Below are 16,865 nucleotides of genomic sequence, written 5' to 3' on the forward strand. Positions count from 1 at the left end.
CTGTGCCAGCCCCGCTCAGGGGGAGCCCCAGGCGCGGCCCCGTGGGGAAGGTCTGTGCCCCCCCCGCCTCTCACCACCATAGGAGAGAGGTCTCAGTGGTGAGGGAGGGGACAGGCACCCCAAAACTTTCACACCGCTCAGCCCGGGGGGCTCAGACCAGTCATGCTCGGGTCCCTGGGCAGTGCAGACCCCAAGGGAACACCCAGCTGAGGGGGGGAGACCTGTGCCCTGAGCTGGGGCACCCCGGAGGGGGAGAGGAAGGAGCCCCAGGGAGGGTGGTGGGCAGGGACCCCCAGCCAGGGACCACCCAGGGTGAGGAAGACCCTGGCTGACCTTCAGGGAACCTCAGGGAAGGGGCTGTGGGGTGGCAGGGGACCACGCTGGCTGCTGTGCCCCCCCGTGCAAGGGCCATGCCGCTGTGCCCCCCATCCCGCTCTGCCCCCCGTCCCCCATTGAGGCGGCAGCGATGCACAGGTGCCCCAGCCCCCCCAGCAGTACTGCGAGTCTTTATTTAATTGCACTTTTACAGTGGGCTCTGCTCGGGTGACGCGCAGCTGGGGGACCCAGGGCCACCCCCAGCATCCGGCTCTGCCCAAGGCAGGGGGGAGGCCCAGGACAGACCCCACTCCTGTGTCCAACAGCCCCCAGAGGGTACAAACCTGCCGGGGGAGAGCAGGGGCCAGCCCTGCCTGGGTGCTCTGACCCCCCCCCAGCACCCAGTCCCGTGGGGATGGTAGCCCTGTGCTGGGGGGCAGGATGCGGCCAAGCCCCCCCCTGCAGCTCAGGGGGCCTGGGGTGGCCAGAAGTGCCAGGACCCCGGGTCGTGCTGGGGTGACGGCTGTGGGGGGGGGTCCGTGGGGCACCACGGCCCTGCTCAGACAGCGCTCTCCTGGTAGCTGTCATCCTCCGACAGTGGTGTCAGCCCCACCCCGGGGCTGGGGGCCTCATCCTGCCCTGGGGCCGAGCCCCCCCCGGGGTGCTCATCGCTCTGCTCTCTGGCAAAGTGCACGAAGACCTGCGGGAAGAGCAGGGTGAGGGGCAGTGCCGGCGGGACCTTGGCCCCCGCACCCGGGGTCGCCCCCGTCACCTGGTCGAGGGTGGTCTGGGACACGGAGTAGTCCTCGATGTGGCAGGGGCCGCGGTGGGCTGCCAGGAGGCTGAAGACGCTGGCCAGGGAGCCAGCGCGGGGGGGGAGCTGGTACTGCAGCAGCCCCCCGTGCCGCTCCTTCAGCACGATGCCGGGGAAGCGGCTCCGCATCAGGGTCTCCACCGGTGCGGGCCCGGGGCCCCCCACCCTCACCGTCACGGTGTAGCCATCCCCAAACCTATGTGGGGGGTGTCACGGCAGGGACCACCCGGGTCCCTGTCCCCGCAGGGTGGCCGCCCCGCACTGCCGGACACCCCCCCCCCCCCCGGTACCTGTTCTTGAGGTGCTGGACGCTGCCCAGGCAGCGGAACCGGCCGTTGACCATGATGGCCATCCTGGTGCACAGCGCCTCACACTCCTCCATGCTGCCGGGGGGTGGGCGTCAGGCCCCGCGGGGCAGGGGGTGCACCCCTCGGGGGGGTCAGCGGGGGCAGGGGGTGCACCCCTCAGGGGGGTCAGCAGGGGCAGGGGGTGGGTGTCAGGCCCCACGGAGCAGGGGGTGCACCCCTCAGGGGGGTCAGCGGGGGTGGGGGGTGGGTGTCAGGCCCTGGGGAGCAGGGGGTGCACCCCTCAGGGGGGTCAGCGGGGGCAGGGGGTGCTCCCCTTGGGGGGATCCACAGGGGCAGAGGGTGTGGCCCTCAGGGGGGTTCCATGGGGGCAGGGGGTGCTCCCCTCGGGGGGGTCAGCGGGGACAATGGGGTGCTCCCCTTGGGGGGTTCTGTTGGGGCAGAGGGTGCTCCCTTCAGGAGGGTTCAGGGGGGCAGAGGGGGGTTCTGGGGGGGGCAAAGGGTACTCCCCTCGGGGGGTGCCACACTCACCTGTGGGACGTGAGCACCACGGAGCATCCCTCGCGGATGACGCTGAGGATGCAATCCCACAGGAACCGCCGGGCTCGCGGGTCCATCCCCGTCGTGGGCTCATCCTGCACCGGCCCCGGCAGCGGCATCAGCCTGGGCCAGGGGCAGGGGCTGCCATGGGACCCCCCCCACTGCCCCCACTCACCAGAAAAACAACGGGCGGGGAGCCGAGGAGGGCTATGGCTGTGGAGAGCTTGCGCTTGTTGCCCCCGCTGTACTTGCCTGCCGGCTGGTCCGCGTGCGGCCCCAGCCCCAGCTTGGCGATGCCCCACTGAGCCACCTGCGAGAGATGCCGAGGGGATGAGGGTGGGGGGGGTCCCCTGGGTTTGGGGGGGCTTGAGGCGCAGGCCCTACCCTGGGGGTCTCCTCCTCCGGCACGCCGCGCAGGCGGCTGTAAAACTCCAGGTGCTCCCGCCCCGTCAGCAGGTCCGTGATGGCGTCAAACTGGGGGCAGTAACCCATGTGCTGGTGGACGGACTGGAGGTCGGTGAGCACGCTGCAGGGACGGGGACACAGCTGAGCACGCGGCGGGGACGGGGGGGACAAGCTCCAGGGACGCGGCCGAGGCCGAGCACGCTGCGGGAACAGGGATGAGCCACGCTGCAGGGATGAGGAGGATGAGGGTGCAGCCGAGCGCAAGCGTGCTGCAGGGACGAAGGCAAGGAGGAGCAGAGGGCGGGGACGGGGAGGACAGCACGCGTGCTGTGGGGACACGGACGGGGGGGCTGCGGGGTCCCCCCCCCCCCATCTCGCCCACCTGTGCCCTTTCAGCCAGGCCTCCCCCAGCGTCACCTCCGTGTCCCCCGTCAGCATCGCGAAGGTGGAGGTCTTCCCCGCACCATTCACCCCCAGGAGGCCGAAGCACTGTGGGCAGCAGACTGGGGTTACTGGCAGCCCCGGCCCTGCCCACAGCACCGTCTGTCCGTCTGTCTGGCACTCACCTCCCCGGGGGGGATGGCCACGCAGAGCCGGTCCACTGCTGGAGCCTTCCCGCGCCGGTACACCTGCACGGCAGAGCCAAGGCGGCGCTGGGTGCTCCCCAACCATCACCCGCCGGCGAGACTGGGAGCTATGGGAGGGACCAGAGCCCCACAGCAAGGGACGGGGCAGGGTCTGGCCCCACGGCGAGGGATGGGGCAGGGTCTGGCCTCACGGCACGCACCTTGGTCAGGTCCTTCAACAGCAGGAGGTGGTCATGCGGGGGGGTGCTGCCCACCCTCGCCCGCTCCCTGGCCACGTCTTGGTCCTCCTCCCCCAGCGAGGGAAGTTGCAGAGCCCGTGGCCTGGAGGCAACAGCGGCAGGAGCATTTCCAGGGCTGCCCACCCCACAGCTGCCCCACGGCCGCCCCACGGCCAGTCCTCACCCGAGCCGCAGGAAGAAGCGGTATTGCAACAGGAGGGTGAAGAGGAAGAAGATGACACCCTCAATGGCCATGGCGAACATGTTCTTCCCTACCAGGTCCCAGGACAGGGGGGACACGAAGCGCCTGTCCCCTGAGAGCAGCAAGAGGGGATAGAGGAGGGGGGACACCATGGGGGCCACACACTGGCCTGGCTTTGGGGAGGGGGAGCAGCCCCGATACCCTCAGACTCACCAAACCTCTCGAAGGCATCAGCCATTGCCTGGTTCTTCACCATGTCAATGAGGCCTCGACCCAGGCAGAAGTGGGGGAAGATGAGGAAAAGTTTCTTCAGGACGCGGTTGACGTTGTTGAGGTTCTGCCAGGGCCGTGAGGAGAGGGGTGGGGGAGCTGGTGCCAGCCCCACAGGGCCAGGAGGGGGGTCTGGGGCAGCTGGGGGGCTCACCTGGTCTACAAAGAGCTCCAGCACGAAGGTGGCCACGCTGCCGTTGATGCCGATGAAGAGGTTGATGCAGGTCAGGGCCACATAGGCGGTGCTGGGGATGCTGAAGAGGAAGGAGGCCGGGTACATCAGGGGGGTGATGGACCAGCTGGAGGGGCAGAGAGGCAGGGGCTGGCCAAGGCGCACCTCCCATCCCAGGGGGCACGGCACGCACCCCCCATCGCTGCAAGCCCCGGAGCCAGGGCTGCCCCCAGACCCGCGCAGAGCCCCCTGTCCCCCCCCACTTCCCCAGGGTCCAGCCCCGAGGGGGGCTGAGCCCCAGCTGGGCTCCACCGGCCCTTCACCCGTAGAGCAGCAGCAGCAGCACCAGGGCGGGCAGGTTGGCAGAGGACACGTAGGACTTCTGCTGGAAGCAGAGGAAGATGAGGACGACCAGCAGCGCAGGGACCACGTAGTTGCACTGCAGGCACGGAGAAGCCGGGGAGGGGGTCATGAGTGGGACCCAGCCCCGCCCCCAGGAGCTGTACCCCGTCCCCATCCCCATCCCGCACCATGTCCCAGGCGAAGTTGCCCAGCCAGTAGGTAATGGGCTTCATCCCGCTGACGAACTGCAGGTGCTTGGCCTTGCTGACCCGCTCCTCGATGAGGAAGAGCACGAAGCTGGCCGGGACGAAGGACATGGCGAAGATCACGCAGATGGAGACCAGCACGTCCACCGAGGTGGCCATCCTGCAATGAAGGGAGGGCTCAGCTGGGGGTGGGGACGGGCCCCGAGGGCCCCCTGGCCCCCCGGGCACTCACAGGGCGGCCTCCGAGAGCTGCTCCTTGGTGAGGTTGAGGGGGTGGTTGGTGGCCGTGATGCCGTAGAGCGTGGGGTCAGTCCCGGCGGGCAGCCGGGCACGCAGCAGCCCGTTGTTGGCCACATTGACGAAGGAGACCATGGCGTGCCAGCCCTTATTGTTGAACCAGACCTGCACAACAGGGGACCCCAGCGGCTCAGAGCTCCCCCTCCCACGCCAGCACCGCTGCCGGCTGCGCACACAGTACCCCGCTCCCCATGGGGCTCAGTCCTCCTCCAATCCCGGATGGGGACCCTGGTGCCACGTCCCCCGCTGCCTCCCAGTGCTCGCCCCTGCGGGACCCCCGGCTCTGGGCGCACCTTGATGTTCCTGCGAGCGTCCAAGCCCTCGATGAAGCGGCCGAGGTTGCCCAGGAGCTGGTCCAAGGAGCTGCCCTGGGCGAGGGACACAGGGTGAGGGGCAGGCTGGGGGCAGAGCCATCCCAGCGCCGGGGGGGCAGAGCCCCAGCCGTACCGGGGTGACGTTGAACAGCGCCCGGAGCTCCAGCACCGCCTTGTCCACCTCCGCCGCTGACAGCAGGGCCTGGGAGCCACCGGCACCCAGTGAAAAGCCACCGTACCTGCAGGGAGAGACGGGCACTGCCAAACCTGACGCTCATTCTCCGCCGCCACCCCGGCCCAAACCCAACCCTCCACCCGCCCAGACGCCACGGCGAGGGGCACACAGCGGAGGGCTGAGGCCACGCGGATGGCGGCTCTGCCCGCAGATCGCTCGGGCTCTGCTCCTGCCCCCCCCAGCCCACCTACACGAGACCCCAGCCCTTCCCTGTGCTCACCTCTGCTCATTCACCCACTTCTTGCTCCTCAGCCTGAAAGAAATGGCGAGGGGGGTGTCGAAATACCCCCAAGGATACGTTGCAGCAGCGCCCGCATGCTCGGTCACGAGTGCCCCAGCAGTTCCCCCTTGCCCTGGGGTGCCCGTGCTGCCTCCGGCCCTGGCTGGGCTTGGTCCACAGCATCCCCATGGTGTCCCCACAGCACCCTGCAGCATCTCCACAGCATCCCGCAGCATCCCACAGCACCTTGCAGCACCCTGCACCATCCTACAGCACCCCGCAGCATCCCACAGCATCCTGCAGCACCCCGCAGCATCCCCGCGGTTTCCCCAGCCCCAGCACTCACGCCCGGCGGATGATCTGGGGGTAGGTCTTCACCAGGTAGTCTGAGATGTTCCTGCCCGTCAGGTTCTGCAGGACGTCGCCTGTGCCCCTTTGCACCTGAGGAGACGGACAGATGGGCTGCATGGACACACAGCCCCGCTGGCCTCCCCGGAGCATTACCTGCACCCGCTCCCAGCACCGCCGGTGCCCCGGGGCCGGCCCCACTGTGGGCTGGGGGTTACCTGGGGTGGCGGGAGCCCCCCGGCCCCCTCGGGGCAGTCGGGCAGCATCCTGTTAGCCCCCGGCCTGCTGCACTGGCAGGGGGGGGACGGCTCAGCCTGCGTCCAGTTCCCGCGCCGCAGAACTTCCAGCACCGCCGGGGGGGCTGGGGGGGCCCTGAAGCCATCAGGGTGGGAAGCTGGTGGGCACGGCCCCGTCCTGGGCACCCGGCACCGTGGGGGGAGAGAGACCCCCGTCAGCAGCCTGGTGTGAGCCAGAGGCATCGAGACCCCTCCCCAGGGGATGGTTGGGGGGTCCCAGAGCATTGCACTGGCTGGCAGGGCGGCTCCCAGGGGGGCAGGTGGGCACCGAGGCAGGAGCCAAGTCCCCCCCCCCCCCAGCCCCCCCGGGCGCAGGCACTCACGCCTCTCCAGCATCCTTCATGCACTTGGTGCCGAAGCCCGGCTCGGCCAGCAGTGCGGCCAGGAGCCGAGCCGTGTCGGGGTCCCCCGGGGCATCGTTGCTGCCGGGAGATGCGGGAGTGAGGGGGTGGCAGTGCGGGATGGAGGGATATGGCGGGGACAGAGGGATGGGGACACACCTGAAGAAGGTGAACTGCTGCCTGTACATCCAGGGCTGGAGGTGCAGCGGCGGGTACTTCCCAAAGGGCGGCACGATGAGGCTGAAGAGCAGCGCGATGCAGACGAAGACGGCGGGCAGGATGATCTGCGGGGGGGCCGGGGGTCAGGGAGGGCTCTGCACCCTCCTGCCCCATCCCCTCCCCACCACAGCCCCATCCCCCAGGCCCTACCTGCGCGAAACAGCCCCGGGTGCTGCGCCGGGCGTGGAGCATCCTCTTGATGAAGAGGGCGCGGAGCTGCTGGCGGGGAAGTGCCCAGCCCCTCACCCTGCCACAGGCCTGCCCGCCGGCCCCCCGCAGCAGCTCTGTCTCCTGGGGCTCCTCCGCTGCAAGGGCTGGCGACGAGGGGCAGGGGCTCGTGTTGGGTGGCATGTGGGGGGACAGGGTGCTGGCAGGGGTGTCCCCCCACCTCGTTGGGGATGGGGTGCTGCATGCAGGGATGCAACGGGAGCCCCCCAGCTCCTACCTCGCCGGGCTCCTTGGGATCAGTGTAAAGGAGAGGAAAGAGGGATTATAGCCATGCCAGCACGTGCCCAACCAGGGATAGCATTGACCCAGGGCAGAGCCAGCTCCCCAAAGTATCACAGCCCCCCCCCAGACTCCTGAAGCTGCCCCCACACCAGCTCCATCTCCAGGAGAAGGGGCCTGGATACATCCCCTGGGATTTCACGTCCCATCCCAATCCCTGCCCAGAGCTGGGCTCCCCCAAACCCACCCCCACCCCCACTTGACACCCTGCCAACGTCCTGGGGGACGTCCTTGTGACTGAGCCCCCCCCACCTGCTGCCCACCCAGAGGGACATGTGTCCAGAGGGATGTGTGTCTGTCCGGAGGGACACGTGCCCCAGCCCCAGCCCAGGGGGTGAAGGCAGGGAGCACCCAGCAGCTCGGGGGTCCCAGGTCTCAGCTCCCCACTCCTTACCCAGCTCCCCGTTGGCTGCTTCCATGTCTCCCCCCTCACTGGGGGCCGCTCCGCTCCTGGAGCCTGGCAAAACAGGGGTGAGAGCACCAGGGTGGGACTGAGGCCAGAGCCTATGATACCCCCCTGCACCCATGGGCGCTCTCAGGGGGGACCCCAGCCCTGGGGAGGGCGAGGGCCACACGGGGTGCTGGGGACACCTGCGCCCCTCTGCTCTGGGCTATGGAGCATCTCTCCCCAGCCTGCCCCCCACTGCACCCCAGCACCCCGATGCTCAGCTCCAGCCAGCACCGAGGTGTTTTACCTGCCATGTCAGCGTCCACCCCCATGTCATGGACCACCTTCAGAAAGATCTGAGGATGGGAGGGGGCTGGCATTAAACACGGCCCCCAGTGACCACCTCCAGGTGAGGAAAATCCCCCCGGCAGAGCTCGGGGGGGGTGGGCACCCCGGGAACTGCAAGCAGCCCCCCAGCCGCAGCTCCTCCAGGTACCTCTTCCAGGGTGGTGTCAGAGATGCCGTAGCTGGAGATGCCCAGATCCCCAAGGCGGGCGTCCAGCTCGCGGAACAGGTCCCCGAAGGCCCCATCCTTAGCCCCGCCGTAGGGCAGGACAAAGATCACCTCGTGCCCGATGTCCTCCACCAGCCGGGAGCCGGGGACCAGGTTCTGGATCAGCGCCGACAGCTGGGTCACATCTGGGGGGACCGGGGGGGCTGGAAACCCAGGACAGGAGCCAGCACTGGTGCAGGAGCTGGCCAAAGCGGGCATGTGCCCTGCATCCCAGTCTGAGGGTCCCCAGGGGGCTGGAAGGGACTGGGAGGGCAGGGACCCCCGTCTGCCCCACTAGTGCAGGGGGGCTGAGAGCGGGCAGTGGGGCAGGGTGTGGGGCTGAACGCACCCCCGGGGCCCCAGGGGATATGTGGGGAGCACCCAGGGGGTGATGCTGTGCTGAGGGCAGGGGGAGGGACGGGACCCTCACCCACGGCGCTGGCCTCGCTGCCCAGGCCCGTGTCGCTGCTGTCCTGTGGGAAAGGGTGTCGGGAGCCTGGCACCCCGTGGCAGGATCTGGCCCCAAGCCCAGGGCTCAGCACCCCTTCCCCAATACCCAGGGTGGAGGCACCGGCCACTCTCTTGGCTGATGCTCAGTGGGGTGAAGGAGCCCACCTTTTTGGTGGTGTCAGGGCCGGTGCTGCCACCCGTCCCGGCCCCCTCCCGCTTCACCAGGGTGAGGTGGTAGCCAGTGCCCAGCCTGGCCTTGAGGAAGAGTGGGGACCCGCAGCAGCAGAGCCGGCCCCGCGCGATGATGGCCGTGCGGTCCCCCAGCAGCTCCGCCTCGTCCATGTAGTGGGTGGACAGGATGATGGTGCGGCCTGGGGGGCAGACAGCAGGCTGGACCCCCAACCCCTTTGTGGTCATCTCCCCACCAGCACATCTCCCCACTCGCCCCACGGGCCCTGCTGCTGGTTCACCACAGCTGGGGGGCTCAGAAGCGCAAGGGGGGGGAAGTGGGGTCCCCCCAGCCCTGACCTTTGCGGTACTTGAGCAGCAGCTCCCAGATGCTGCGGCGGGAGTAGGGGTCAACGCCGGCCGTGGGCTCGTCCAGGACCACCACCCGGGACCCACCCACGAAGGCGATGGCCACCGAGAGCTTCCGCTGCATCCCGCCTGCGGGGCAGCAGGGATGGCGTTGGGGGGGGGGCCCGGGGCTGCGGACCCCCCCATCCCGGTGCCGGTACTGCCCCCTCCACACGCACCTGAGAGGTTCCTGGTCTGCTCCTGGCGCTTGTGGGGGAGCCCCGTGTCCTGGATCAGCTGCTCCATCTCCGCCCGCACCCGCTCCTCCGACAGCCCCTTCAGCCGCCCATAGAACCAGATGTGCTCCTCCACCGTCAGGCTGGGGTGGGTGGGGGTGAGCTGGGCAGCACCCTGGCGCTGCCCCCCCCCCCCCGCCCGCCCTGCCCCTGCCTACATGTCGAAGAGCACGTTGTGCTGGGGACAGGTCCCCATGGTTTTGCGGATGCTGTCGATATCGGAGCGGATGTCCCAGCCCAGGATATAGGCAGTGCCGGCGGTGGGGGTCAGGAGGCCGGTCAGGATGGACCTGGAGGGGGGGACCGGGGGAGAATGGGGGTCACAGAGTGCAGGACCAGGGGGGCTCAGGGCTGGGGTGCCCCGTTCTAGGTGGGGTGCTCAGAGCCCGGCCTCGTGGGGACCCAGGTGGGGACAGCGCCAGGGCAGAGCCAGGCTCAGGTCCTGCCCCTGCCCGTGGCCACACAGCCCCCCCCAGCCAGCCCCTGACCCCCCAGCTCACATGGTGGTGGTCTTGCCAGCCCCGTTGTGGCCCAGGAAGGAGGTGATCTGCCCCTCGTAGAAGTCCAGGCTCAGCCCATCGACGGCCACGCGGCTGTTGTGGTAAATCTTCACCAGGTTGCGGATGGAGACGCCGGGCTGGAGCTGGGCGGGTGGCTCCTCCACCAGCACTGGAAGCCACCAGAGGGTCACGTCTTGGGCAGGACCCCCCGCCACGGAGGGCTCAAACCCAGCTCCATGGCCGCTGCCCTTCAGCCATGAGGCTCCGGGGTGGGCGGGGGGCTCACCTTGGGGCGCAGTGAGAGGGCTGGTGGGGTACGGGGGGTACCCGGCTGAGGATGGTTCTCCAAGCCAGTAGCTCTTCAGGAAAGGGAAATTCCAGGGCTTGGGGATGCCGTACTGACCTGTAGCAGATGGGGGATGAGGGGGGCTGGGGCTGGGGGGGCTGCCAGGGCTGCGGGGGCTGTGCTTACCTGGGAAAACACCCTCGACGTACCAGGTGGCCAGGCCGTAGAGGCCGGCGTCCAGCAGCAGCAGCCCCATGGCCGTGGCGAAGTTGTAGGGGTCTCCTGGCACGGGGCTGGCACCCAGGTTGTGCCACTGGATGCCCACCCCCTGCTCCTCATAGAGGGAGAAGTACTCACAACCGAAGCCGAAGGCCACTGGAGACAGCAGGCTCTGGTGGCAGCAAGAACAGCAGCGTGGGCACAAAGACCAGCCTGGGGGGGGTCCAGCCCCAAAGGCCCCCGCCCAGCACACCCGAGGGGTGCTCACCACGAGGATGCGGAGCGGGAAGGTGATGTGGTTGCGCCAGGCGACGCACAGCACGTAGGGCAGGTACAGGGAGAAGTAGATGATGCCACCACAAGCCGAGGCCAGGTTGGCACGGAGGAAGAAGGTGCTGATGAGGAAGCACTGGCTGATGGTGGCCACCGAGAAGGTGCTGAGGAAGAGGAAGATGACGGCCGGGTCGCTGTAGGGCAGGATGTTTCCCAGCTGCAGATAGAGGCAGGTTGGAGCCTGATGCTCCCCGTGTCACTCACGCTGTCCCCTGTGCCCTGCAACCTGCCTTGAGGATGAGGACGAGGAGGGCAGAGCTGAGGAGGAAGGGGATGAAGCTGCTAAGGAACCAGCTGAGCCAGAGGATGCCACTGCTCAGCCCCATGGTCTTCATGGTCTCCTTGAGACGCGTCTCCTTCTCGTGCACCACCCCCTTGATGATCATGGCCACTGAGTAGATCCAGGCCAGCGTCATGAAGAGGGGCAGCGAGCGGTTTAGGACCCGCAGGAACCTGGGGAGGTGGCACCAGCCTTCCAGCACCCGCCTGACACCCCCGGGCCACCACCGGGCAGGAGCCACCCGGGGCACGGAGCACCCCTGGGCCACCTCCCTGGGGCAGCGATGCTGCCGGGTGCTCAGCCCTGTCCCCCACAGCAGCAGGGCACTTGAGGGTTTGGCGGGGCTGATGCTGCCCCCCGCCACCCACTCACACGTCATCCACGTAGCAGGGGTAGGGCATTTGCTGGATGTAGATGCCTGTCCGCGGGGCAGCCCCGGTCTGCACCCGCACCACCGCCTGCTCCACCAGGTCCTGCACGTAGACGAACCCCCCCCACACGTAGAGCAAGTCACTGAAGGGGTCGGCTGCGGGGCCCGGGTCCCAAAACCTGGGGGTAGAGCACGGTGCTGGGTGGGGGGACCTCCCGCCACGGGCACAGGCTGCTCGGGTGGTTGTGGACACTGGAGGAGCAAACGTCCCCCGACCTGTCCGTGATCTCATCGGTCCTTGCCACGTCGTCGATGTCCATGCGGATCTTGTAGCGGACGTGGGGGGGCAGCGTGGGGGCTGTGGCATTGGTGGGGGGCTGGAAGACCACAGCTGCCCAGAACTGCTGCTCCTCCAGCAGCTCCAGGGCCCGGGCCACCAGCCGCTCCTCAGTGGCCACCGCCTCGATCTTGTCCAGGCAGACACACTGCGGGCAGCGCAGGCAGGGTTCAGGGTGGGGGGGCCCGGGGAGCCAGCCCACCCGTCCACCACGACACGCACCTCGGTGAGCTGTGACAGTGTGCTCAGCACCGCGTCGGCATCGGTGTACACCCGGTGCCAGGTGAGCCCCGGCCCCGCCGCTGGCCCCGCCAGGAACCCGGCCAGCGCCTGCACCTTCCAGGAGCTGCCGTTGAGGAACCCGTCGAGGATCTGGGCCGTCCCCGGGGCCAGCAGCATGTCCTGCAAAGCACCAGGGTACTGCAGGGCGATGCAGCCCCCCCCACACCCTGCTCCCAGCCAGGAGCCCCAGCTGCCTCCCACTGCACCCCTGTCCCCGATGGGGAGAGGGTCTGGGGGTCACGCACCCGGAGGATCCGCATCTCCAGGCTGTCGTTGAGGAAGGCGTAGATGTGGGGTCCCAGCTCCCTCCAGGCACCCCCCACCTCCCCCAGCACTGCCAGCTCCTGGAAGGTCCGGTTCACCTGCGCGAGGTGGGGCGTGAGGCAGGGCCGGGGTGAGCCCCCTCGAACCCCCCCCACAGCCCCCTGCTCACCTCGGCCATGATGCTGTCGGGGCCGGGGCCGGGCGGCGTGTACAGGATCTTCCCCACAAAGAGGGGCTTGATGCTCCGCCAGAAGATCCGTGAAATGGGGCTGGACTCCAGGCTGCGGACCAGCTCTCGGCAGAAGGGACCTGGGGGTGGGGGCAGAGCCGAGCCCTCCCCACCAGTTCCCCCCACCGAGCCACCCAGTCACCCCCAGGGGGCTGTGCCCAGCAAGCTCCCACCCAAGCCCCTCCAGTGCCCAGCCCGCTCACTGCTGGCGCTGCCCGCAGCCGCGGCTCTCTGCTGGGAGCTGTTGCGGTCCAGGAAGGCTTTGAAGTCGCTGTCCTTGTACCAGTTGAGGGAGGGGACCCCGAGCCCCCTGCCCTCGGGGTGCCCGCAGGCGATGCGTGACAGGGCCCTGAAGGTGCTTGAGCCGGAGGTGCTGGCGTTGGGGGCTATCAGTGCCCCGAGCTCCTGCCACAGCTCGGCGAGGCTGCTCATGGAGGAGACCTAGGATGGGGAGCAGAACGGGGCTGCAGGGGACAGGGGTGCCCAGGGACACCCTGAGGAGTGGGGCGGCACTGGGGTGCAGTGCTACCTCCTCCAGGAGGGACACTGCATCCCGCAGGAAGGTGCCCAAGGATTCCAAGGCTTCCACGGTGCCAGTGATGCCGCCCTCCTCCAAGCTCAGCTGGTCCTACAAGGGGGGCACGTGAAGGGGATCACAGCCCCTCTGGGGGGCTGGGGGTCTCTGCCCCAGTGCCTTCTAGCACCCGGCCGGGCTGGGGGCTCACCGCCAGGAGCCGGGGGAGGTCGAGCTGGGAGAGGAAGGAGCCCTCCATGGCGTGGAGCTGGGGGCTGGGCAGGGCGCAGAGCCCCTGCCGCAGGCGCTCGGTGGAGTCAGGGTCGCCCCCAGCCAGGAAGCCCCCCAGCTCCGAGGCGTTGCAGACCACGGCCTTCAGCGGGAGGGGGCTGCCTGCCAAGGAGAGCTGGCGGGAAAGGGCCGGTCACGCCACAGCCCCCCCGGCACCACGGGCACCGGGAGCGGGTGCTGCGTCGACACTCACGATGCGAGGGCTGAGCCGAGCCCCCATCAGCTCATCCACCAGCGCCGGGGGCAGAGACGTGTTGGTCCGGAGGAACCGCGAGAAGGTCTCGTCCGGTCTCAGGTAGTCCCTCACGGGCAGGGCTGGGGGTGCAGGGGTCAACCAGGGAGGTCTCTCTCCCCCATCCCCCCTCCCCGTCCCTGCTGCTCACCCCTCCGCTGAGTCCCGCTCCCCTGGAGCTGGCGCAGGGCAGGCAGGAGCTGAGCGAAGCTGCGCCGGAGCCGCTGCCCATCGGTGTGGAGTAAGACCTGCTGGGCTTCAGCAAGCAGGCGGGAGAGGCTGTGGGGGTAACGGGGTGAGACCCGGGCCCAGCCCGGCTCTGCCCCGCAGCCCCCCTGGCCCCCGGAGCTCACATGGAGCCGTTGAAGTTGCCCACCGCGCCGGGGGCCTCCCCCGCCGTCGGGTGCCGAAAGCAGGGGTTGTCCAGGTTGCAGATGATGCCCTGGAGCCAGGGAAGGGTCCCGGCCGAGGGCAGGGCCTTGTTGGGGAAGTGGCCTGCGGGGGGAGCGAGAGATGGGTCCGGGGGGGTGCAGCGCAGGACCCCCGGGGCCACGAACACACACAAGTGGGGAGATGCCGGTGAGCCCCCAGCTCGTGACCACCTCCCGCGTCTGTCTCCCCCGGAGCCACCCCAAGGTCCCACAGGGCTCCCACGCAGGGAGGGTCCCCAGCAGGCACGAGGCGGGGGGGGGGGGCTTGCCAACCCAGGGGGTGGCCCGGCGGGGGCTGGCACGGGACACTCACACTCATGCTGCTTGAAGGGTGGGTGGGATTGCCGCACCGAGATCAAGATGAAGAAGAGGAAGAGCGGCCACAGGAGCTCGATGGCCAGCTGGATCTGGGGGACACCCACGATCGGGGGGGGGTCCCTGCCCCCATTGGTGCCCAGAGCCCTGCGTGTCCCTGTGCCAGGACCCAGCGGCTCTGGGTGCCCGCTCACCCCGGTCACGCACTCACCCGCTGCCGCCGGCGGTAGGTGAAGTTCTTCCAGAGCAGCAGCCCCAGCTGGGTGCCCACGGCCATGGCGGGGGCACGGGGGGGGGCGTGCCCCGCGTCCCGCTCGGCTCAGCCTGCGGGGGAGGGTGGGGGGATCAGCACCAAACTGGGGGCGACGGTCGGGGCTCATCGCACACCGGGCGCAGCACCGGGCCCAGGGCTGAGCTCCGGGAGCCGGCCCGGCATTCCCGCAGCGACGCTCCTTCCCGGAGCAAAGCCCTCAAATCTCCCTCCTTTCTAAACCAAAAGCAGCGAAATCGGGCAAGAGCTCCGCAAGCGGCCCCCGGCCGGCGCGGGGAGCCCTGGGCGGGATTCACACCCCGCGGGGAGCCGCCGGACACCCCCGCAGCAGCTCCGAGCCCCGGGGGGGGGGGGGGGGGGGGGGCGGGCCTGGGACCTGCCCGTGCCTCAGTTTCCCTCTGTGATGGATGTGGCCGCGCCAGCAGCGAGGTTGAGCGTTTCTGGCGGGACCCTCAGCACCCTGGGAGGGGAAACTGCCCCGATGCAACGGGCTCGAGGCGTGAGCTCCGGCCCCCGGGTCCCGCAGGTGTCCCCCGAGCTGTGCTGGGGCCCCAGCCCCGGCCCTTCCCAGTCCCCCCAGTGAACCCCAACACCCGGCCGGCCCCTGGGACTTCCCTGGGCAGCCGAGCGCCAGCCCCCGCCTTCCAGACCCCCCGAGCCGAACTCGCCGGGAGCCGCAACGGCTGGGGGGGGGGGGGGGGGCGGGGGGGCAGCGGCTCTTTTGAGATGGAACAAACACAAACCACTGGGACCTCCCAGTAGCCGCCTCCCGGAAAGTGACTCGCGTGGGAATCTGCTCAGTCATCCCACGGGGGACAAACACGCCCCATCGCTGCAACCGGGAGCACGGCGGCTCCCGCCCCGCCCCAGCCCCGGTCCCGCCGCACCGAGCTCCGAGCTGGCGAGGGGGGAGAGGGGGACACGGACATACCTCTGGGGGACATCTCGGAGGGACACGAACAGCCCCGGGGGGGATGACGGGGACACGGGGACATCCCGGGGGGGGACGGGGGAGGTGCAGGCAACCCCGGGGGGACGCTGCGAAGCCGAAGCCAGCAGCCGGCGGCACGGCCCCCCGCCCCCTGGGACCCCCGTTACCTGCTGACGCTGCCACCGCGCGGCCCCTTTAAGAGACCCCGCAGGCTCCGCCGGGCTCACGCGCAGGCACCGCGCTATAAAGCAGCTCTGGGCGTGACGTCATGGGAAACTGATCTTAAAGGGGCCCGTGCGGCGCGAGGGAGGGGGGCGCGTCACGGCGGCGTGAAAGGGGCCAGAGCCCGTCTCCGCCCCACCCCACCCCTGCCCCGCCCGTGGGACTCCCACGGAGCAGCAGAGCCCCCGCCACGGACGCTGCAGCCCGGCCTGGGGTGCACTGAGACCCCCGTGGGGGGACAGGCAGCCCCCATCCCGGGGACAGACCCTTCCTCCATCGGGGTCCCCGGGGCTGCGACAGCCTGGTGGGAGGGGGAGCACTGGGGGGGCACTGGGGTGCCAGGCGGCAGCGCTGGTCCCTGGGGTGGGGGGGTGAGACCACCGGTCACGCGGTGGTGAGCAGTGCCACTGGCAGCACCGTGCTGGCACCAGGGACCCCCAGCAGCTCGGCCAGGCCCCCCCCCTGCCCCCCCCGGAGCGAAGCCAAGCTGCTCCCGCTGCAGCAGGCAGGAACGCACTGCTCGCTGAAATGCAGCGTTTCACCCCAAAAGGTGGATCCCTGCCCAGATAGGGCCTGCGCAGGCACGGCCAGGGCAACGAGCTCAAGGCCAGCGCTGGGACACACGGCCCCTGGGGCTCCCCGGGGGGGGGAACCCCCTCGGGTTTGGGTACCCCCGGCTGCACTTGGGGCGATGCTGAGCCCCGCAGGATGCGGCTGCCCCGCGTTTAACCGCTGCGCCCAGCTCCGCTCTGCCACGGGATGGCACCGCGGGTCCCCCCGGAAAGCTTCTCACTGCCCACGCTCAGCGCCAGCGCACGGCGGCACCATGGACCCCGCAGCCAGTTCCCAGCCCCCCCAGGCACCGGGGCCACGCTCAGCTCAGCCCCACAGAGCGCAGCCTCCCGCCCCACAGCCCCGGCACTTGGGGGTCTCACCCAGGTCTGTGGCAGCTCCCACCCCCTGGCATAGGCACTGACACAAGGAGCCTGCACCAGAAACCGTCTCCTGCTTCAGTTAAAAAGAGGGTTCCTTTTTTTTTTTTTTTTTTTTTTTTTTTTTTCCAAAAAAATGGTTTTGATATAAGCACCTGCATTAAACCCCCCCAGGAGGCCAAGAAACCAAGGGGCACACAGGGGGCTGCGCCATGCACCGGCGTCCCCAGCCCCACACGCTACCCCATGGTGCAGGATGCGGCCATCGGT

General features: G+C 69.5%; 1 protein-coding gene across 6 annotated transcripts; it reads right to left on the reverse strand.

Moving 5' to 3' along the window:
• Positions 1-475: 475 nt before the first annotated feature.
• On the reverse strand, positions 476-15,684 carry ABCA7 (ATP binding cassette subfamily A member 7). 6 transcript variants are annotated; one of them, XM_042794809.1, is made up of 51 exons: positions 15,609-15,684; positions 14,451-14,563; positions 14,238-14,331; positions 13,847-13,988; positions 13,645-13,772; positions 13,455-13,576; positions 13,182-13,376; positions 12,986-13,084; positions 12,660-12,897; positions 12,397-12,536; positions 12,209-12,325; positions 11,904-12,083; positions 11,621-11,829; positions 11,347-11,523; positions 10,925-11,147; positions 10,630-10,851; positions 10,329-10,533; positions 10,143-10,259; positions 9,857-10,025; positions 9,515-9,646; positions 9,300-9,439; positions 9,073-9,210; positions 8,710-8,915; positions 8,525-8,567; positions 8,038-8,240; positions 7,849-7,897; positions 7,548-7,610; positions 7,092-7,103; positions 6,797-6,960; positions 6,587-6,711; positions 6,410-6,508; positions 6,009-6,204; positions 5,789-5,883; positions 5,443-5,475; positions 5,121-5,226; positions 4,967-5,041; positions 4,609-4,778; positions 4,359-4,536; positions 4,152-4,267; positions 3,811-3,955; positions 3,600-3,723; positions 3,369-3,498; positions 3,167-3,287; positions 2,946-3,008; positions 2,762-2,868; positions 2,359-2,500; positions 2,150-2,284; positions 1,966-2,069; positions 1,420-1,512; positions 1,088-1,325; positions 476-1,015 (listed from the first exon to the last, which is right to left on the reverse strand). In XM_042794809.1, the coding sequence occupies exons 2-51, from the start codon at positions 14,514-14,516 to the stop codon at positions 875-877; spliced, it is 6,729 nt and encodes a 2,242-aa protein (XP_042650743.1). In that variant the 5' UTR covers positions 14,517-14,563; positions 15,609-15,684; the 3' UTR covers positions 476-874. The 6 variants fall into 6 exon arrangements, 5 of the variants coding, with proteins under 5 accessions (XP_042650743.1, XP_042650745.1, XP_042650744.1 ...); XM_042794811.1 differs by having other exon boundaries at positions 4,359-4,467; positions 8,038-8,258; XM_042794810.1 differs by having other exon boundaries at positions 3,811-3,910; positions 8,038-8,258.
• Between the last annotated feature and the right edge of the window lie 1,181 nt (positions 15,685-16,865).

Source organism: Tyto alba, unplaced genomic scaffold (assembly GCF_018691265.1).
Source record: "Tyto alba isolate M040663 unplaced genomic scaffold, T.alba_DEE_v4.0 Super-Scaffold_20000042, whole genome shotgun sequence".
NCBI classification, from domain to species: domain Eukaryota; kingdom Metazoa; phylum Chordata; class Aves; order Strigiformes; family Tytonidae; genus Tyto; species Tyto alba.